The sequence below is a fragment of the Gymnoscopelus braueri genome (assembly GCF_963280865.1).
Source record: "Gymnoscopelus braueri genome assembly, chromosome: 7".
Classification (NCBI taxonomy): domain Eukaryota; kingdom Metazoa; phylum Chordata; class Actinopteri; order Myctophiformes; family Myctophidae; genus Gymnoscopelus; species Gymnoscopelus braueri.
Window position 1 is genome coordinate 23,713,783 of NC_137608.1, and position 22,658 is coordinate 23,736,440.

The 22,658-nt window shown below is 44.1% G+C and overlaps 3 protein-coding genes across 4 annotated transcripts; all 3 read left to right on the forward strand.

Annotated features, from left to right (window-relative positions):
* Positions 1-1,924: 1,924 nt before the first annotated feature.
* On the forward strand, positions 1,925-9,240 carry lzts3b (leucine zipper, putative tumor suppressor family member 3b; the record flags this gene model as incomplete). Its single annotated transcript, XM_080433763.1, has 7 exons — positions 1,925-2,120; positions 2,674-3,144; positions 3,500-3,667; positions 4,280-4,408; positions 5,207-5,398; positions 7,783-8,013; positions 8,212-9,240. The coding sequence occupies exons 1-7, from the start codon at positions 1,995-1,997 to the stop codon at positions 9,238-9,240; spliced, it is 2,346 nt and encodes a 781-aa protein (XP_080289889.1). The 5' UTR covers positions 1,925-1,994.
* A 3,391-nt stretch (positions 9,241-12,631) lies between these two features.
* On the forward strand, positions 12,632-19,467 carry ubox5 (U-box domain containing 5). Of its 2 annotated transcripts, none has more exons than XM_080433154.1 (7): positions 12,632-12,873; positions 13,391-13,454; positions 14,448-14,549; positions 14,679-15,454; positions 15,791-16,410; positions 16,515-16,700; positions 19,002-19,467. In XM_080433154.1, exons 2-7 carry the CDS (start codon positions 13,401-13,403, stop codon positions 19,217-19,219), a joined length of 1,956 nt encoding a protein of 651 aa, XP_080289280.1. In that variant the 5' UTR covers positions 12,632-12,873; positions 13,391-13,400; the 3' UTR covers positions 19,220-19,467. The 2 variants fall into 2 exon arrangements, with proteins under 2 accessions (XP_080289280.1, XP_080289281.1); XM_080433155.1 differs by having other exon boundaries at positions 12,632-12,816.
* A 1,975-nt stretch (positions 19,468-21,442) lies between these two features.
* Positions 21,443-22,453, forward strand: avp (arginine vasopressin; the record flags this gene model as incomplete). Its single annotated transcript, XM_080433367.1, has 3 exons — positions 21,443-21,568; positions 21,950-22,154; positions 22,317-22,453. The coding sequence occupies exons 1-3, from the start codon at positions 21,446-21,448 to the stop codon at positions 22,451-22,453; spliced, it is 465 nt and encodes a 154-aa protein (XP_080289493.1). The 5' UTR covers positions 21,443-21,445.
* Positions 22,454-22,658: the final 205 nt, after the last annotated feature.

Sequence of the window (22,658 nt, forward strand, 5' to 3'; positions counted from 1 at the left end):
TGTTGCATCGCAAAGCGTTGTCAGCTTGAAAATCTGTTATTTTCGGTGACACTGTTGTACTATACAGCATGTAAACTAGGCTTAACCGCATGAACCCCGGCATCCCTGCTCTGAGCATGTCATAGCTGATATTTAGTGAAACTAGATCTACAAGATCACAACGTGTCGCAAAGCTTGTAGATCTAATATTTTAACTGAAGAGATTTGGTGTCGGGTGGATAAACTAGGGTGCCCGGTCATTCTACAAATGGCTTCTAAATCAGTAGTTTTCAAACGCGCCAAGGACCCCCAAATTGATTTGGCCGCGGACTCCCATCTGAAAATGTTTTGTGCCAGGGACCCCCAGAAGAGAAGATTTGTGTTAAAAAAAAATCTAAATCTTTCAAGATTTTTAAAAAAAATCTAAAATAGCAGATGTACAAGCTTGCAACGCGGCACAAAGTGACACACTGTGAGCTTGTATATCTGCTATTTTTGAATAGCCAACGCTACAATCTAAAATGACACTGATGCTTTCCCGGTTTGAATTGGTAATAAGTACTGAATCCAGGGTTTAAGTTGGTCAGTCTGACCAGAGAAGTTGCTTAATGCTTTTGTGACAGTTGCAGATGTATGTCTGGTGCAAAAACAGACCATTCATAAGCCTTTAATTGAACAGAGGAGAGTTTTATGACACATTGCTTCACGCTGCAAACTGTAGACTTATCTTCCAACCCATCCATGTTTATCATCATGGTGGGACCCCACTTCCTGTGTACTGTATGTGGGATGGAATCTCTACTGTGTTAGATCTTGTTCTTCTTGTATAACTAGCACTCCGAGGTCCTTCTGGTACTTTTAATTCATAGATGCACGGACAGCATACATAGACGCGTTTCGGCGTCAAGCCTTCCTCACACGCTGAGGAAGGCTTGATGCCGAAACGCGTCCGTGTCTGCTGTCCGTGCATCTATGAATTAAAAATACCAGATTGACTTCGGAGTGCTGCCGATTACTTTCTTACTGTGTATCTTCGTGAGCCGTGCACCCGGCAAACTGCGTTATATACAGACTGTTTTCTTTCTTGTATAAACTGCCTATTGTGTAATTACTATATTCTATAACTCCGTTTATTTCTCTGTGTTTCTCTAGTGTATGTGCCCCCACTACCTGCATTAGGTTGTGATGACCCACACTGCTACCAAATGTATGTGTGACCCTCCCTTCAATCCTGACTCCTAACCTCTAACCCCTGACCTTTGACCCCCACTATGGGCAGTGTTGGCAGTGGGGTGGCCGGAGAGCAGGAGTTTGCCATGAAGTCTGTGGGCACGAGGACCACCCTGCCTCGGGCCCCTCCTCTCTCTCGCCGTTGTCCCGCCGACCGCAGCTGCAGTGCCGAGCGCCTGCCCCGCCCCCCGGCCGCCATATCCGACGGAACGGCCTCCAGCGACGAGCGGGGAAGCGTTAGCATTGGGACTGGGACTTGTACCGACCGGACGGACCGGCCCACCGAAACGGCCTCCTCCACAAACACAGAATGCACCATGACGGCCCCGTCCAACAACAACCAGCTGGACTGCGGGAACGCAGCGGGCCGGAGGGAACGAGAGTGGGAGAGAGAGAGGCAACGTGAGAGAGGGGACAGGGGCAGGGACAGGGACCGCGACAGAGACTGGGACAGAGAGAGGCTGGAGAGGGAGCGAGAGAGGGAGAGGAACCGGGAACGGGAGCGGGAGCGGGTGGAGAGGGAGAGGCTGGAGAGAGAGCGGGAGCGGGAGAGAGAGAGAGCCAGGGAGAGGGAGAGGGAGAGGATAGAGCGGGAGAAGATAGAGCGGGAGAGGGAGAGGGAACGGGAGAGGGAGAGGGAACGGGAGAGGGAGCGGATAGAGGGCGAGAGGCTGGAGAGGGAGAGGGAACGGGAGAGGGACAGGGAGATGCAAGGTGGCGGAAGTCTGGATGTCTGTGGGAACATCGTGGGCCTGGGAGCGAACGAGAAGAACGGGGGTGGTGGCATGAGCCAGCACCAGCAGAGAGAGATGACGGCCGGCCGAGCTGACGCTGACAACAGTACAACCAAACAGAACCCTCCCAACCACAACCCGCCCAAGATCCTGCCCGTGTCGGGAAAACTAGAGCAGGTAATTCCTTGTTTGGTAGACTCTGGTGAAATAGACAGTGTGTGCCGTAGAAACTAGGAGGTGACCCTTTTTTTTGTGGCTGTTGAACCTTCTATCAACGTACAGAGAGCGCACCTTAAAAGGATAGTTCACCCCCCAAAATAAAGTTTTTTTCTATCGATTAGTCACCCCATGGAGACTTCATGGATATGTTTTTGTTTTTGTCGCATTCCTAAACCGATAATTTGATGACCGGCAGCGGTGCCGGTAGGAGACACAAAGAGTCTCCTTTGTGTCTCCTACCGGAACCGCTGCCTACCGGTCCGCTGGTCATCAAATTATTGTCTTAGGAATGCGACAAAAACAAAAAAATATCCGTGAATTCAAGTCTCCATGGGGTGACTAATCAATAGAAAAAAAGTAATATTTTGGGTGAACTATCCCTTTAAGCAGTACAAATATTTACAGTATTACTCCTATCAATCTGGATTCGTGTTTCACTGTCTCAGTTTATCCATGTGTCTTTGTCTCTCTCTGTTTTTTCTGTCCCTTCCAATTCTTTCTAATGACACAGAACAACTCGGGGCTGGTTCGTCCCTCCGCCTTCAAGCCAGTTGTTCCCAAGAGCTTCCACTCCATGCAGAACCTTGTGGGCCAGGCAGGGGCGGGGAGCGAGGGGAAGGCTGAGAGAGAGGGGAGGAGTGAAGGAATGAACGAGGGGAGAGGTGGCAGAGGAGAGAGGAGGGCTAGAGACGTTGGCGTTGGTGGACCAGAGCCGAGAGAGGTCCCAGAGGCCCTGCTCCTTGACCAGGACAGCCCGGTGCGGGCCGGCAGAGCCGACGGAGGGGGAGACGGCCCTGAAGGGGTCCCGGGTGGCATGTCCGATTCTGGGAGGAACTCCTTGACCAGCCTGCCCACCTACACAGGATCCGGGTCCGGTTATGGGCCCCCTGCCGTCTTGGGACCCCTCAGTGCTTCCACCAGCCACATCAACAGGCTGGGGACGGTCGGGGCAGCCGCAGGCCTGGAAAAGCCAGGTTATCAGGTACTACGACCCGCAAACACACAAAAGGCGTTGACAGGACCACCTTTGAAAAAAATTGTACACTCTCTCACAAAATTACCGAAGGGAAAAGCTAAAACAAATGTGTTTTATAGTGTGGATCCTCTATATTTCCTCCTCTATATTTAGAGATGTTAAATGATGATTTTAAGTTACAGTAACATGTTTCTTTATTCCAAAATGGGTCAATTTGAACACTTCAGAAACTGTTCACATTCAGATCCACAAGTATTCAGCATGTCAATTGCAGATGGATAACTAAGACAAGAGCTTACAAAGGCTGTACTGTTAGAGAGGGTCAGCATAATTCAACACAAACAACGGTGGTGTCTTCCAGAACGGACTTAGTGCCTCTGACAGTGGCCGCTCCTCCTCGGGGAAGAGCTCCTCGTCCTATCAGAGGCTGAGCCATATGAGCGATGCACCAGCACCGCTACGCCCCTCCCCTTCCTCCGATGACATCATCCAGGACCTGGAGGACCGGCTGTGGGAAAAAGAGCAAGAGGTCAGAGGTCACTCAGGGATGCCTCATTTCTAGCTACTCTCTCTAGCTATTGTACTCACAGTAACACCCAGGCACTATACCCTGCCCCCCCCCCCTCAAAAATATGGCATATTGTGTAAGACATCTTATATCTCAAATAGCCAAAACAATTTACAAATGCATTTCTACATTGCCATAGTAATACATTATGTATTATTCCAAATGTCAGTCAGTGACTACCAAGTCTCAAGTTGTATTTTTGGTTTGACTGATCTAGACACTATTTTACTAACTACTGCACTGAGGGAACGCTTGTCATGGAGTTTCATTTGTGTAGCCCCCTTGTTTCAAAATACAACTTTACTGGTATTAACGTGTTTAGCATCTAACAAATTGCAAGTTTATCATCCTTTTACTATAGATGGCTTTAAAACCATCACATAGTTTGCCAGCATTCCTAATCTCGGAAAGCTTTCTTGGCCTGTGACCAGAAAAGGTTCATTTTCTTGACTTTAGGTCCTGATTTATACTTACGACAATGTATAAATTAAGTGTATAAATTAAGTGTAACAGTTTCTCCATCTCATACTCTCTGTATCTGTTGACCCCTCTCCGTTCCTGCTTTGCTAACAGGTGCAGCACATGCGGCGTAACCTGGACCAAAGTGAGGCAGCTATCATTCAGGTGTTTGAAGAAAAGCAGCGTGTCTGGGAGCGGCAGATGGATGAACTGAGACAGAACTATGCCTCACGTCTGCAGCAGGTAACCTCGTGCACGTACTTGTACTCTCACACACAGGGTTCGATTTGCTGGGGGGAGGAGGGTTAAATCCATGCCTCTGCTTTTGATACCCCCCTCAGGTCATTTATTTTCATAGCTGGTGGGGGTTAAAGATTAAAACATATAAAATGTATGTTAACCGTATTAAACCCTGTTTCAAATGTGTTATTTGTTATAGCGAAAACTAAATCCATTGTGAGCTTGTAGATCGACTTTGTCGTGTGATGAAGTATACTGTATAGGGCTTACTTAGTGGTTAAGAAAACGTAACAGGACACGTAATGTGGTATGTATTGTTGTATGAGCATAGTTATCTAGATATGTACAGTATACTTGTCATACATCAAGTGATTCAAATTGACTATACAGTTTCAAGTACTTGGATCTGAGTATGGTTCTTCATCTGAAGAATACAGTTATTTGTTTAGGCAAGATGCCATTTTTATCTGATGTCACAAAAGTTAGAAGGAAGACACATCCTGATAATCAGAGAAAAGGAGGCGGTTGAGATAAGTAATGTTAATGAATGAGAATTTGTTATGTTTGTAAGAAAACATTGCAGAGTGCAATGAAACAACAACAAAAAAACGTGAGAGGCTACTACTAGTGTCAAGTTTGTTTATTGCATATACTGTAGAAGTGCTTTTATTCAGAGGTTGGAATTTGTGTGGGACAAACAGATGATGGCCTCTGATTATAAGACTTAAATTTAGGGGACAGGTGAAGGAGAAACACGATTAACCCAACGCTAACGTCCACACTCCACACATCTCTCTGCAGGTTACACGTCGTGCCCAGCGCTCACAGACGGCCCTGCAGGCCCAGATCGGGCGTCTGTCCCAGGACAAGAGGAGGCTACAGGAGGAGATGGCTGCTTTGCTGGCCCAGAGAGAAGACCTGGAGAGGAAGTGTCTGGACTATAGGAAGGAGCAGGCAGACATATTGCCACGCCTAGAGGAGACAAAGTGGGAGGTGAGACATGGTTCATGTGTGTGATTGTGTGTCTTGCTGTGACTTGGTGCTTTTGAGGCAGAATTATCTCCCAACTTGGTGCAGTTGAAATGAATATTCATAGGCTTACATCCTGCTAGAGTAGACTGAACTCTGAACCACTTCAGATGTGCATGTCTGCATGTGTCTATGTCCAGTAGGCCAGTAAAGCGTATGTAGATGGTGTACGTATTATACCCCCACGTCATTATATAAGTAACGCATTATGTAGTATATAAGTATAACACATATCTGTTACCTCATTTTACAAATGAGGTAACAGTTACTGTGTCAATTTGTCAAGTAACTTTCAGAAACTCTGATAAATATAACTTTTTTGCAGTGTGTCATACACACTAATGACACTGCCGTTTATCTACCATCTGCTATTAGATTTGTCCCCTGTGCCCCTGTGCCGATAGAGGGTCCTAATGCAGCTTCTTAGTTGTTTGTGTTTCATCGTGACCTTAAAATATTGGTTTCTGTAAAGACTATCAGTCATCCGCAATCAATAGGACACTTTGGTACACGTTTGGGTTGTGCAGTTACCTTGACATGATAATATTCCAAAGGTGGGCGAGACATCAGAAATAGTTGCTCCATTGATTAGAAATTGATAATTCAATATGCTCCTCATTGACTTACATTGTATGGTGAAACATCTCTCAAAATCACTCTTTTAGCATATCAATGAACACAAATAAAGCTGATTATGGCAACATATAACATCGCAAAACCCTGTTCTGCAATTTTTTATCTATTTATAAAAATATCAACTTCCTGTTGATGAAGGAAACTCCTACTGGATTTGGATCCGGATCTTCAAATAGTAAAAGGTCAATGAGGAGCATATTTAGAATTATCAATGTATAATCAGTGGAGTAACTATTTTTTATATCTCGCCCACCTTTGGCGTTAAATCATGGCAAGGTAACTACGTGACCCAAACCTCTACCAGAGTGTCCTATTGCTTTGGTCTCTATGTTGCCTCCCCATCTCCTCCTATTGTTGTACCAGAGCATTATTGAGCCAATCCTACTGTATTGCTCCACCTGTTTCTTTAACATGCATCCGTTAGTAACCGGGCCAAATCGCAATAGAACAGGACATCACACACCTACTCAATCCCCCCAGGGGGGCAGCAGGGTGTACGGACAGGGTGTACTGTACAGACAGGGCGTACAGACAGAACACTGAGGTGCAGAAGGACTTGCTTTAGGAAAAGCCAGATACCTGTAGCCATAGCTGCCTTAAACAACAAGCCTTTCTGAGCAGGCCTGATTGTGTACTGCTGCCTGCCATAGTATGTTGTTATTATTGCTGTATTGTTGTTATTGTGTACTGTTGTATGTATTGTTGTCTGATTAGCCCCATTACGAACCTCTCACTCCGCTATACAGCTCCGAAATGAGGTCCTACTGTGAGGTCTCCCAGAATCGGTTGAACGGCCGCAAAGGATCCGCTGTTTACCCTTTTCGACACATCGTATCCAAAAACTAATGGTAGATTCCAAACTGTACAGATGTTTAAGGTATGGTCCGGCGAAACAACCCGTTTAAATCGCTTATTTAGTCAGCCTGTGGCCATGTCTCCCATTCAACCCGGAAAACCCCCCTACGTCCGGTGCCAGTACTGCTCCTGGTTCGGCTACAATGGGAAACATGGCCACAGGCTGACTAAATAAGCGATTTAAACGGGTTGTTTCGTCCCCGACCTAAAATGTATGATGCCGGACCATACCTTAAACATCTGTACAGTTTGGAATCTACCATTCGTTTTTGGATACGATGTGGCGAAAAGGGTAAACAGCGGACCCTTTGCGGCCGTTCAACCGATTCTGGGAGACCTCGCAGTAGGACCTCATCTCAGAGCTGTATAGTGGAGAGGTTCGTAATGGGGGCTATTGTCTGATATGTACAGTGCTGTGGAAAGAAGTTTCCCCTTGGGAACGTCTAAGTCTATAACAGCCTTTTAATACCAATAACATTATTTGTGGCATTCCTCTCTATTCCATTTAGCCTCCCCTTAATATTATACCAGGGCCTTTTGTGCTTCAGGGATGTATTATATAACCCATTACTCTGCAGAGAAACTAATATTCCAGCACAACATTATTTTTAATTAAATAAATAATATGCAGTAGATTAAATTTTTTAAGTAACTTCCCAAACACAGCTGATTCAGCCTTCTTTCAATATAATTTACCCCAAATAGTGAAAGCTATATGCCACTCACCCACCCTCAAACCCGATTCCTGCTTATGCCGAGAATAGCAGACCTGCAAGCGTCACATCCGCGACACGTCGTGAGCTTGTAGGTTGACGTACGAAGTATGAATCGGGCTTTTACCTTCCTCGTTTGGGCAGGTGTGTCAGAAGGCTGGTGAGATCTCCTTGCTGAAGCAGCAGCTGAGGGAGAGTCAGGCTGAAGTGACGCAACGAGCCGGAGAGATGGTGGCCCTGAGGGGCCAGCTGAAGGAGCTAAACGCCCAGCTGAGGGAACGGGAGGATGTGATGTTGGGTCTGAAGGACTCCTACAGCACCAAGACAATGGAGCTGGAGAAGTGCGAGGGAGAGCTTAGGCGGACTCTCTCGGAGGTACAGTATGGACGGCATGCATGCACATAAAGACACACGCACGCACGTGCGCACACTCACCAAACTTTTATTAACTATGTATGAATATATATATATATATATATATATATATAAATAATATATATACTGTACTGTATACATAATTAAATAACATTTGCTTATACAGTAGGTTTAAAATGGACATTTTCCTTTCCACAGGTGTCGATGCTCAGAGAAAAACTAGGTGTGTTTGAGGCTGAGGTGCTTACTTTAAAACGGGCTCTAAGTGAGTTTAGCAGAGGACAGGAAGCTCTCATGAACCAGCCTCATATAGCAGCAGGCCTACTGCCACCATGGGGAGTTCAATACTGCCCGCGCACCCCCTCTGAACCCACCTCATCCTCCCTCATCCCCACTTCTGACACGCTGCTCAGTCTCCAGAGCGATGAAGCCAAAGCCCAGAGGCAGGAAGCTCAGAGACAGGAGAGGCAGCAGCGCGAAGAGGCCCAGTGGCGTGAGATGGTGCAGCACCGGCAGGATTCCCAATTGCACCAAGACGTGCACCTGCGCCAGGAGACCCAAATGCGCCAGGAGGCCCAACTACGCCAAGAGGCCCACCTCCGTCAAGAGGCTCAACTCCGCCAAGAGGCCCAAATACGTCAGGAGGCCCAACTGCGCCAGGAGGCCCACCACCGCCAGGAGGCCCACCTGCGCCAGGAGGCCCACTTGCGCCAGGAGGCCCAGCTTCGTCAGGAAGCCCATCAGCCCAGTGGCCAGGACGGCCACTGGGATGAGTCAGTAGACCTGCGCAGGCAGCTGGAGCAGCTACAGGCAACCTTGCGGTTGGAGCGGCAGCAGCGGGAGCGCCAGGCCCTGAACTTCGACCAGGAGAGACACACCTGGCAAGATGAGAAGGAAAGGGTTTTGAAATACCAGGCACAGCTACAGCTCAGCTACGTGGAAACACTACAGAAGAACCAGGCTTTGGAGAAGCGTGTGGGACAACTCGGAGCCAAACCGGCTCCCGATTCCGCTACTACTCCATCCCCTTCTTCTTCTAACTCTCCACCTCCTCCGCCAGCCCTGTCCCCTATTTCTCCCCAGCCCCCAGGCTCTCTCCCTGCTCCCATTGCCCTCACCCTCTCCCCACCCTGTGAGGACCAGAAGGGCCCTCCGTCTCTCCATCAGCTTGCCCCGCCTTGGGCAGGACCATCACGCCTGGAAAGGATAGAATCCACTGAGATATAAAGACAGTCCCATTAACATTAATACAATACAGTGGCTACTGGCTACAGTACGATACGGTACATGAAGATGAAACCTCAATTCAAACAAAAACAGTACAGTTTGATATCAAAACTATTCATTCGCATTGAGAGTGAACACAAATACAAGAAACTATAGATACTAAAGAGTTACAAAGGCCTACAGTACGAATCGAATTCAACCATAGCAAAATAAGAAAAACAACTGAAATGGGAATATTACCATGTTTAATCAATGATGATGAACCTCCTGAGTAGCCTTTGTCTCACGGGTTGCATAACTGGACTATGTTCGCGAAAAGTGTGCCCATGCTGATGGACGGCATAAAAATAAACATTGAAATGACAATGCTTAGATTACAGCACCAATGCAGGGGTCACCTGACGACCACGCTAGAAAAGGACCAAGAAAATCAGGGATATTGTCTGACCATTGTTACCTAGGATATTATGCGCTATTTATTCATTGTGAGTGTGTCAGTGATAACATAAAAGAATTAGTAGGATTAGCGGACAGAGTGTGTGATGGTAAATTGCATTTTTGGCCAGAGAGCGCCTTATTCCAATCCTCCCAGCATGTATAACAATGACCTATTGCTGATGAACAGAAGAATAGAAAATCAAGTCTTTTTAATGTAAAAGAAAAACTATAGTTTAGCAAACCAATTAGACTATCTTACGACTAGACTGTTTCGTTTAAATCCCAGCATATGTATGAGATTGGTGTGACATTTAAGTCGGTTAGTTACATGCAAAAGGTCACAGATTGATTGATTGCTAATTCCGTTTTTAGGTCATATCACGCACGGGGTTCAACCCTGAGCTCGACACATCAAACTATATCATTAAGAATAGGAGAGTTTATATTTTCTACAAAGTGACTGCAGTGAATAGGTCTGGTAGATAATCATCCCCATCTCTGAATAATAAAGTTCAGGGACTTGGAAGAACCTGGTTCAGACTGCCTGCAGTGACAACAGATGAACTCTAGAGGTCAGCATATCACTTTTACAGTGCTACCAACTTGAGTGAGGGCCAGGAGAATGATTTCTAAAATGATTTTTTATTTATTTAACTGGGCAAAAGTGCAAGGAAAATATGAATGGAACACGATGTGAATTTGGCTATTGTAATTCATTATTATTATCTTATTTTCTGAAGAAGCAGTCAGAATCCCCAAAGTTTATAAATTCTATAGAATGTATGGCAGACCGGAAAGATGTTTATTGCAGTTATACCTACATTGTTTGTTTGTGCGTGCGTGCGTGCGTGCGTGCGTGCGTGCGTGCGTGCGTGCGTGCGTGCGTGAGTGCGCGCGTGTGTGTGTGTACATATCAAAAGTTTCAACTTATGAGATTGAGCATAGAGGGACAAGTGGCAATACAGTGCAGAATAGAGTGGAGTGCAGAATTAAGGCAAAGTACAGTACAGTACAGTGTACACTGAGGCCGGCGTGACACAGAGACAGTGACTAATATGTCATTTTAAACTGAGGAAAGCTAAAAGCCTGATGACAACGGTATACGTGATCCTTTTATGAAAACACTTTCATTTCGCCTGTAGTTCACTCAGCTCCAAAAGGGCAGAGGGAAGTCAGAAAATCAGACACGTAGTGATGCTGTCTTGGCTTTTATATATGTTGTTTATGCCAGCATACAAAGATGTTGCTTAAGAATATTAACTATTTATCACTGATGTATTACATAGTATTATCATCTTTATTATTGTTATGAAATGGTGAAATGACAGAGTAAATTTGTGCCATTTATTTAAATTTGATTTCCTTTTTTTTTTTTTTTCTGTGTAGATAGCCTGTTGGCCTATCATAATGGTGCAATCACCGCAACCCTGTCCAAAAATGCTGTTCCTTTTGATGTAGGTGATGTAAATGTATTTATTGTATTGTTTAGAGGACAAAAATGCTACCAATTTCATACATGTCTCTTATTTATTGTTTGCATTTATGTTACTGTTACTGTTCTGGCTTGATTAAAATCATCCCTTGGCTAAATTCAGCAGAACCAATAAAGATATGTGAGTAATAGCAATATTGGTTGTAAACCGTTAACTACTAATGACCTACGGTCAGTGGTGTTGGAAGGATTTGCATTTCAACCACATAAATGAAATGGCAGTGACCAAATGCATTCATAAGTCGCAAGCCAAGCAGCAATGACTGCAGGCTGTCTCAGCTGCATATTCATAATAAGGTATAGAGAACTGGGCTGGGCCTGGGCCCTGGGCACCTGAGAGAACTGGGCCAATTCCCCATTTTACATTTAAAAGCCCATTTCTAATCACGCATTCTCTGTTTTACATTTTAAAACCCATTTTTAATAACTTGAACATTGAGGTGCATTGTTAGCATTTGGTGTACATGTACATTTAAAGCATTTAAGATGCTGATTGCCAGGATTTGCACAATTTCTCTGCTCAAAATACAGCTTTGTAAAAGAATTATAATAATTATGTCATATTTTAGCTAATACTTTACCAAACAAATTAATGTGGTTCACTAAAATGTAATTTGAATCATACAATTATGAAAATATATTTACTTAAACTAGCACATCATCCATTTTCAACCTTATCTTCATATAGTTGGTCCTCACTATGTTCATTATATGATGGAAAATGTCCATCTACTCACTCTGCGTCTCATTGGATATGGACACTTCAGAAACCTGCCTGATCATCGTTCAGGTTTCCAAGCTGATAGAAACTACAGCCTTTCTTTTCCTTGGAAGTTTATCCTGAAATAAATGCCATTGTTGTTGCTTTAATAATAATAATACAAAGTTTGAAATATTTTCTATTAAGACCAAACCATATGGGGCAAAACAACCTGAGACATGAGTGACAGGGTATGGGGTGGCAGTACAGTACCATCAAAGGGAGTTGAAAGTAATAGACCTAATCTACTAGAGGTGTACAGTTGAGATGGTGGGGGTTGCTTGCACTAAGGCGGATGGAAAAAGCAAAATTGGATAAAGTAGTACAGATTCAGCATCAGTCATAGCAAGCTAAAGATCATTTCACTCCCAAATGTTGCAAGAAATGTGGGACAGTGTCCAGTGAGGTGAAAGGTAGACGTTTATACAACATTAAAAAAAGAGTGTCAAAGTCAAAAGTGTGTGTGTGTGTGTGTGTGTGTGTGTGTGTGTGTGTGTGTGTGTGTGTGTGTGTGTGTGTGTGTGTGTGTGTGTGTGTGTGTGTGTGTGTGTGTGTGCGTGCGTGCCTTCTTTTATCTGATCCATACTCCGGATCAGAAGGTGGCGGTAATGCACAAAAGAACTGGATGCCAACCGCTGTAAAACAATAACAAGAAGAACAAGACCAGTACCTTCTCGGTACCCGTAGTAAGTATCAGTACCCACATGCTAAACTTGTAGCTAGCAGTTCTCCAAGAAATAACTTTCAGTTTAACTAATTAAATGTCAGTTAATTGTAGCTGCAAGTTAAAAGTGGAGGTATAAACATAAAGTCATATGACTTCAGTCCTATTAACGGATAGGCAGCGTTTAGGCTCTTCACGGTGGTGTTTAAGATACCAAACAATGTAAGAATCCTGACCCAACAGCAGCCTGTCTGACTCTCAACATATTAATAATAAACGGTAAATGACGCTATAAGTATTTGGCACTGAAAGTACGCTGCTGGCTATAGGTTTATTATCGCTTCCTGTGAACACTATGTTAATGGTAAAATACTAATCCGCATTCTGTACTCATGTTGTAAGATTATAATGCAATAATTGTATGATTTAGACTCTAAATTGTAAGATTAGTATAAGAATTTTGTGCTTCATATATGAAGCATAAACATCATATATGAAGCACAAACGCACTGTTTTCAAGTTGCAACACAACAGCATCGAAAATGACTGACCTCGTTCTAATGTGGGACCAAATGAACAATAACGCCATTCCACCAAGGTCTATGGGGTCAAGGTTGGCAATACAAATGAGTAATTTATTCCATTTCCATAAATTAGACGATGACGCCATATATATGAGCCACAATAATAACACAGTTGTTGTCTGCAGTGCATGTTCACTGAGCATTCAATAGGGTATGTTATGTTTATGTTAAGTGAATGGAACTAAATGTAAAACAAATGCTGCTATTCACAGGTGAGAGAACATGGTTGTGAATCTCTGCCAGGCGCATTTTCAGACCACAGTGCATTGCAACAAGGTATGATGATGACACATTGCAATGTTACTTAACAGGCACAGGCTAAAGGTGGAAAAAAGAAATGCCAAAAGTGAAACATCTTGAGGGACAAGATGATCTTGTCCCTCAAGATGTTTCACATCCCACACTGTGTGGGAGACAGATTCACAGTTGACCTTGCCATGTTCTTGTTTATGTTTGATACACTGAATCTTGGCTTTTTTTCCCTCTCTGCCATCGGTGACATTCATGCTTTCAAGGCGTTCTTTTTCCCTGGTGTATATTCTTGAATGCTCCGATCCTTATAATGCATTAGCTGAATGGTAGAAAGTCCCTGATTTGTGTCCTGGCCTAGTTATGTCAGGGACACATCCTACTATCCTACTATATAATTGGAGTACCGTCCGTCTTGGTGTCCGTCTTGGGTCGACCGACCGGCCGACCGGGTATGGGCTAGTTGACATAACACACTTAACCCCTAACTGCTCCCCCCTGAGACGAGAGCTCATCATAACCATCAGCTGGGTAAAGCTGAAACCAAATTTCCCCCACGGGACTAACAAGGTCTCCCTTGCCCTCCCTCCCCACCCTCACTGCCTTCCCCTTTCCCCGTCATATGTTTTCTCATCATATGGTCCACAACAAATTGTGTCCGAATCTGTACCTTGCTTCCATGCCCTTCCCTTTTGTTGTCAAGTGGTGTATCAGTATGGCCTACTAACCTAGATACTAAATGTTAACAATAAAATACCTTTTAATTAACTTGTTTTCACTGTACATGCCAAATTAACGAAACACTTGATTGAGCAAATAGGCGATAATGTTTTCAAACTGCTAAATTATGAGCGTCAATTTAATGTGTAAAAATGTACCCATGGTGCATACTGTTACTACTGTATGTCATGATGCCTTATGATAAAGATTTGTATGTCTACGCATGTTTCCTCTGTTAGGGTTTTCTGTTCAGATAAATACCATTTTCATTGTCTCTCTTTGACATGCACATATATACAGCTATGTGCAGATGGGTATGACGTCACCAACCTCCTGTCAGTCGACCCCGCTGTCCGGAGGCGGGGCTTTAAGCTGGAATACTTCCTGCGTCCACCTGTGCAGGTACACGATGCTGTCTGTTGTACTTTTGTACAGTTTTTCTTTTAAGATACTGCTCGTTGTGACTGCTGGTCTTCGATCATAACATTGTATTATCATTAATGTGTCGAGCGATTCACACCGTTCTCTCAGGTGACTCTGAAGTTTGGCATCCAGGTGGAGCTGTGCAGAGTGGATGTGGAGCTATGGTCATGGGGCATGGACAGAGGACAGGCATTCAAGAAGCTGGAGATCAGTACCAGCTCAGATCCTCTGGCTCCCCCATGTCAGGACTCCAAGCAAGGCCAGCAAGAGGACCAAATAAACACTGTGGGCCAAAGCCAGCATGGGAAAGCCCAGACCCAAGAAAGACACCTGCAGCATTTAAACAGTAGGTCTAATGGACAGCAGTGGAGCCATCAGGCCAAACAGTGGAGAGAGCATGGCCTTGAGGAGCCCCAACAAAGAGGCCGTGGTGCCAGGCAGCATAGGGCCCCTCCGCAACATCAGTCAAACATTGAGACCCGTTATGCAGAGCCAGAGTTTAAACTAATGGGCCGCTGTGAACTCAGGGAGGAGACCCTGGTGTGCTTCTCCCACCCGCACTTTCGGCCCCGGACGCCGTTTCTCTCCCCTCCCCCGCCACAGCCTGCCGTCTGCCGGCAAGAACAGCTGTGGAGCAGGGGTTGGCCGTCACTAGGCTCTGTGACGCAGCTTCGCGTGACGGTACCGTGTGGCGGCGCTGCCTCAGCGCTGGGGCTCAAGGCTCTGGCGGTGTGGGCACAGCCTGCTAAATGCTGCTCTGCAGCCGAGGTGGAACGGTTTAAGAGTGCCCATGAGGCAAGCCAAAGACCGCTGCCATCACCTAGGTTTGGTGCTCCATCTATGAATCAACCAGCACATATACTGCCAGCAGCTACGCCTTCTAGGTATATATATTAACTTTCCTTGACAGTTCATAAATGTTGTATTAGTGAGTGATTGCACAGGTTCTGTAGTTGTGTAGATCACAGATGATGACTAATGATTCCTTTTTACATTAGAATTGCCCTATTCCTGTATTTTCTACTTGGTATTTGTAAAATGTTTTGTAATTTAATTGTGTTGTTACACCTCTAAGTACATTGTGTATGAAGGAGATTTACTTTGCAGTGATATGTCGCTCACTTTTCTATTGGTTAATACACAAATGAATACACTGGATTCACTGCCTATTGTAACTGTTACCATAGTATTTTCCTGTTCACTATGTTGTGTGACTGCAGTTGTCCGTCAGTACCAGAAGAGTTCCTAGACCCCATAACCCAGGAAGTGATGTCACTGCCAATGCTGCTGCCCTGTGGCATGTCTGTGGACAGCACCACCCTGGAGGAGCAAGAGAAGAGAGAAGCCACTTGGGGTCGCCCCCCCAGCGACCCTTTTACTGGGGTTCCGTTCACTGCAGCGTCCCAGCCCCTCCCCAACCCTCAACTCAAGACCCGCATTGATCGTTTCGTGCTGCAGACGGGGCTGGGCCTGAGGGAGGGGGCAGTGGGCAGACGTGGGGAAGGAGAGAAACCCCTTGCGTCCAGGCTCTTGGATCATAAGGTAGAGGGAGAAAACAAGGACACAAGTAGTAATAAAGGGATAGTCAGCCGTGCCATCATCAACCATGATGTTAGTAACAGACACAATGGAAACGGCATGGCAAATCCTCAGCCTGGGAGATCAGGGGCTGGTCCTCATACCAAAGATATTGCAGACTCTATAAGACAAAAGAAACGAGAACGAAGTGGGAAACCCAAGGAAGCCCCACCACCCTCAGACACCTTGGTCAGGTCTTGTCACACTGACAACAAGCAGCTGTTACCTGAATGCAAAAGAACAAAAACGGACAAAGTCTCTGGTGAGTAGGACATAAAGAAGATAGAACTAAGTCGGCCCAATGTAGGTTCTGTAATTTACATACGCATGCGACACGCCCTTCACATTCTGTCTCCTCCTCTACAGCTCCGAGCAGCAGCTCTCATGAGCAGCGCTTGTCGTCCAGCTTGGATGAGGCCCTTGTCCTGGCACTGCGTGGTCGACCGTCCTTCACCTCACACTCCTCCCAGTCGATTGGGGTTACCGTTGATACTGACACGGAGCCGGAGCCATCTCACACCTCCCAGAGTTCAGCTACAGAGTCGCCAACAGGTAGGATCGGTTTGGGATTAAGACTGTGTCTGTGATGTACACACAATATTATAAGGCATACTGTGGCCAACTTTTAACAGTTTAGCTGTCACAGCACTGTCCATCAAGCCCCTTTCCCATGGAGGCAGGGAATAATCTGGGTAGTGTGGCCTCAGGCTGTTACGATCTCTACTCCTTAACCCCATTTTTCTAACCACTTCAGTGAAAAAAGGAAATGTGAACAGGAATCAAAACACATACCGTACATTATCTTAGAAAAGAAAGACATGAAGCAGGAGTTGTTGTTGACTTGCCCCCAAAACAAGCACAAACATCTCTCTGTCGTAATTCCTGTGTTTATAAAATACTGATCCTAGGTCTGGGTTGTTCTGTACTGGCTTCATTGGCTTGTAGTAAAAATAGGCCCAACGCAGGACTGATTACTTTCTTACAATTCTTTGTTTTTATTAATACCTAATACCCTCCGACATTTTTAGAGTGGCACTGTCTGGGTAAAATGGGTAATATTGGAGAGTACAGTATGTGCCAACTAACTATAAAAATAATTTGGTGTCTTTTCCTAAATCTTTGGGGTCAATCAGCAAAAAAAAACAGGATATCTAATGTCTTATGGCTATTTTGGGGTTAACTCTATTCCCAATTTGTTTGTCAAATCTTCCACTGCACATCTTGGCTGAGGTCTGTGCTTTACTGAGCACATTTTCTAGTTCAGGATTTTCTTCAATACACAACAAAGGATGTACCGGTATTGATCCTTTTCACATTTCAGAGAAGACCTCTGATGTAAGGAAATTAGATGGCCATTAGATAATGGCTTGTCAAGTAATGAAGTGAACGTTTATGAGCAGGGAACAAAAATCAGCCCAGGTATTTAAATTACAGTGGCCCCCATATCATCTATTCGTTCCTGAGATATGACTGATTCTTTTATTTTGACCATGACTTAAATATTGCCCATCTCTGTGGGGCAGCCAGCTGATCATTCCCACAATGTTTCAGGAAAATCCAGGTAGGGTAATAAAAAAAAGGCTTGATAATAAACGTCCAAATTCACTCAGACAACAGTCGGCAGACAACAGCAGGGGTCCCACGCGTTGGGGTGATCTGCTAAGTGTGCATGTGTATTATTGGTGGGATTCGTGCTTTGCGGAAGTCGTCAGGAGCTGATAAATCTGGTCCAGACCGCCGACTGCCGTCGGTCAAGTTCAAGTTAGTCAGCGTTATAATTGTAAGGAGGGGAAGGGGTATAGGGTGGAAGTCCCACAGAAACTAAGAAACAGTGGTCTGGACTGCAAATACAAAACCATAACATTATATAGGTATATTGTCTATAGGCCTATATTGACAAATTCATAGTAGCATGAAGTAACAGGTTTCCAAGAGAAAAATCTGTTGTCTGTTGTTCAAGTGTGTCTTCATGCTACACCAAACACAACCGTGATGGGAGGGTTACTCAGCCACAGTGACAAATAACTCTTAGATTGTTCATTATTTTATCTGAAATGCAACTTTGTAGGACAGTTGCAGGCTGTTACTCCAGTTTATATTTAGGTGTATTTATTGCCAATTACACTTCATCCAGCGCACTTCCGGTTTCCTTGAACACCTACACGTCCGGAGTCCATGACTGGATGTTGATTCTTGTGCTTCCCCCGCAGAATGCTTATTCAAGCGAAAGAGGTCAGAGGACCTAGTCATTTAAGTGAATGTGGGCTGTGACACGGCTGAATGTTGCTCACAAACAGCCATGATTTGAAGTATTGGAATAGTCATAATTGGTCCTAAATTATTTAACCACAAATAAAAGGCATTATTCTTTTCATTATTCTATTACTCTCTCAGTGCCAATGAAATGAAGTAAATATGCTCATACTGTGCCAGCAATCTTTTTAAAGTAAAAAGAAAGTGCTCAGGAGATGAGATACAGCCTTTTTCAGTAATAAGTTAAACAAGAAGTGAATGGAGCACCAAATCTTCAAATGATGATATCATGGGATATCTTGGCTTTTTTTAATTATTAAAAAAAAAACTCGTTCTTGGCACTCAGGGCATTCAGAAAAATACTCGTGATAACTCGTTTTTGGCACTCAGAGAGTTAATAGGTTCCATACAGTATAAGAACGTCCTTATAACTGAGCAAATACTGCTCTGAAAGCCTCTGGGTGACCCATTATAATCACCAGTGTGGCTGTTAATAGATGAATTGGAACATTTCTTTAATTAATGCAGTGCAGGCTATTAAGATTTCTGTGCAAACCTTCCGAGTCAATGATAAAGTTCTCCCTCTCTCTTCTTTCCCAGGCGAATCAAAGTGTTCTCAGTGTTCCTGCTCCCTCTCACAATACGCGACATCTACGTCCGTCTACCGCCTACGTTGTGGTCACTTTCTATGCCGCCCCTGCCTACACAGGATGTCACGGCCACTAAACACTATTACTTTAGAAACGCCCAGTCACATATTGTGCCCAACATGCCATAGCCCTGCCCCCTGCAGTGACATCATACGTGTTCATCACTAACGGATCACATTCATCCGTGATCTGACAGCATTCCAATGCAACCGAGGCCTGAGAAGTTATCGAACATTATGCTCTAAGGTGGAGATAGAGTTGAAGACTTGAATTCCTCAAGTGTATATCTATGCCTCATGTTTAGAAAAGGTCTGTAAGGTTACTTGTTTGCTAGTTTCCTTTGTATTTTCTCTTTTCTGTTTTGTATATTAAGTGGTAAAACAAAACCTCATTAAACAATATAAAATATGTACGCACATGCTGTGAGACGAGTCCATGTGTGCCTTGGGATTTTGTGATAAACGCACATTATTATTGCAATATATACAACTATACAAAAGGGTTAATTATAACATTGTCTGTTTCAGCACTCATTTCCCAATACAATGGCAAATTCTTAAAAAAACACATTATACCAGGTGTCCTTATTTTAGGCATGTCATTACACGTGAAAACTTCCCATTTTTCATATATCCCTAGACTAATTTTCAAAAATTGAGCTAAAGTAGCCCTAGATGTAAATGTACAATTATTTGCTATACAGAAAACCACTGCACTATAGGATGCATGTGTTCGTGGCTATTTCTCCATTTGTGATCTTCTTTTGATATTACTAGAAAGGTTCTCATAGATTCTGCATAACCAACAGACAACGAAAGAATATCAATGAAATCACACTTAAAAAACAGACTTTGTTCACGTCCCTCTCTTTTTTGTCTCTTCTCGGAGATGCAAGATTTGTGATCAATGTAAATGGTTCAGGTACCTAGCATTGCAGTGAATTTCCTCAATTTCGACTATTTTATATATTGTATGCCACAGGGTCCTGATTTTCTTTTCTTTTTTACTTTTGCCTGTAAAGTGGAATGTCAGAAAATATGTACAGGTTCAGAGAGGTGGAGAGCAAACATGATTTTATATTTCAACCGGCACAACAGCATAAAGGTTTATATGTTGTTTCCATGACAACTTGATACTTAACCAAGGTCGTGATCCCGCATCCGTTTAGTAAGAAGACTGAAAGCAATCCACAAATGTGTCACAAATTTCAGCAGTGACATCATGGGAACAGATAAAAGATCAGATTAGGACCGGGTAAAGGGACCTCAGGAAGTTTATTAGAGACGGATTCAGATATAAATTAAAGTTAAGTGATAACCTAATTATAGGTTGTGAAATGACATGACAAACTGTTCACAAACTGCCATCAAATATTGGAATAGTTGATCCATGCTCAAATTTAACAGCAAATAAAAGGACTTTGCTGAGTGAGGCGAGTTTAGTATTAGTGTGTGTGTGTGTGTGTGTGTGTGTCTGTGCGCATGCACGCCTGTCTGTTTAAGAAAAAATGTTATGTTTTGTAACAAATCTACTTATATTTCTTGAATCATCGCACCTCAGTGTTATCAGTTAAATCACATTATTCTCCTCCCCACTTGCATTCATGGTCTTCTGTGCAATTTTATGTAGCATTTACCAGTTTATCAGCTGCATAATCTGAGGAACATAAGCCACTGCATGCAAAACACAGTATTGACATTGAAAAGAAATAATTGACCTAGTAGACATGTATGTCTATTTGAAATTCTAATCTTGTTTTGTGCCTTTCCCCACCAGAATGAGATCACTTTTCACATCCTGGCATGTTTCAATGCCTTTGGTGTCAGAGATGCCATACATAAGCCCATGGGTCTAACATCTCAGCAAGCTGTGTGTGTTGTCAGGCTACATCTTAGTAAACACATGCATGCACTCAACCGCTAATTTAGCCTCCTTAATCAGTGCGCTCATTGGAATAAATCTAATTAGTTGTCACTGAGTTCAATTAGTTGTTCATCTTAAGCCGCCTTTTGTGTGTGCCATCATGCCACCCATTAGAAATGTTATGCCAAACTAATCGTAGCACTGTCTTGAATACTGACTAGCCATCTTGTGCAGCCAGGTTAGGTACATTGTTGTTTTCGTGTGTATATTTGTTTGATGGAGCATATCTTATGCTGAGAGGGATGTGGCGTGACCTCACTCACTTTCACACAACCTCCCAGCCCCCCCCCTCCCCTCCCTCCACTACGTGTGTGGCTGTCTTTGCGCCTTGAGGAACAGAACAAGATGACACTGACGTCAAATGTGACAGTCATATGGTTTGTCAGAACACATCCATCTGCCTATAAGTAACGGGTCGGAGAGAGGAAACTGTATAGTTGCACTGCGCTTTTATCCAGACCAGCAGCCACAATGCCTCATTCCCTGTCTCCACTGTGCCTGTTGCTGGGACTCCTTGCACTGTCCTCTGCCTGCTACATCCAGAACTGTCCTCGTGGAGGGAAGCGTGCGCTACAGGAGACTGGACTCAGACAGGTAGGGAACTCTCATTTATTGTCCGTAGCGCGACGGTGTCACTTTCGAACTGATACTTTAAGTTATAGATCTGTTCTTTTTTTGTGATGGCTCTCCTTTCCTCTTGTTATTTGTTTTCTATTTTACACATTAGTGGTTGTGAAACTCAAATGTCACAGATTTTAACTTGAGAGGTTGTGATTGCAGCCAAACATGATGATGCATTTGTGTGCCACAAACTATTCTATTATAACATATTGTTAGATTTGACTCGGTCAGATAAAATATTCTGAGGAAGTTGTTCATTTGAATAAATGAAACATGACCAACAGTATGCTGCAGGCTAGTGTAAAGTACTTAGTGACTCGATATAGCCTAAATTCTGACAACGTTCTGTTCCAGTGCAAGTCATGTGGCCCTGATGACAGGGGCCGTTGCTTTGGCCCCAGTATCTGCTGTGGGGATGGACTGGGCTGTTTGCTGGGCTCCCCTGAAACAGCTCATTGTGAAGAGGAGAATTACCTGCTCACTCCCTGCCAGACGGGAGGGAAACCCTGTGGATCTGAGGGGGGGAGCTGTGCTGCCTCAGGACTCTGCTGTAACTCAGGTAGGCCTAATCGGAGGGTCTGATCTATTGTAATCACCATGAACACATTTTCTGTCATTGTGTACTTCGTAAACTGTATGACTAATGTTTCCTTGTCCTTTCCTTTCTTCTCCATACATCTAACTTGTGTCTGACCTGTATATTCTTTCATTTTTTTGTCAGAGAGCTGTGCTGTAGACTCTGACTGTCTGAGTGAGGACCAAGTATTCGAACCAGCGCACAGCGTCACAGGGAGCTCACCTGCACAACTGCTGCTGCGCTTGCTACATGTGGCCACCAGAGGGCAGACTGAATATTGATTTGATACCCCACAGGTTGTCCACGAAAAACAGTGGGTTCCTAGAAGTGTCCTAAATGGAAGACCACCTCTGCCCCATTATATGCCAATGGACATCATTGTATTCATTTATTTGAGTGCTTTTTAGGGAATCCTGGCCTAGCCTGTTTCCACTTCAAACTTTATTCTCATTCCTAATCCCTATACTATTGTGTTGTATTTGTAGG

Bases quoted from the DNA above. Each gene is read 5' to 3' on its own strand.
- ubox5 (XM_080433154.1), top strand. From the start codon at position 13,401: ATGGTTGTGAATCTCTGCCAGGCGCATTTTCAGACCACAGTGCATTGC. The intron at 14,550-14,678 runs GTACACGATGCT...CCGTTCTCTCAG, and splicing joins TCCTGCGTCCACCTGTGCAG to GTGACTCTGAAGTTTGGCAT. The intron at 16,411-16,514 runs GTGAGTAGGACA...CCTCCTCTACAG, and splicing joins AAAAACGGACAAAGTCTCTG to CTCCGAGCAGCAGCTCTCAT.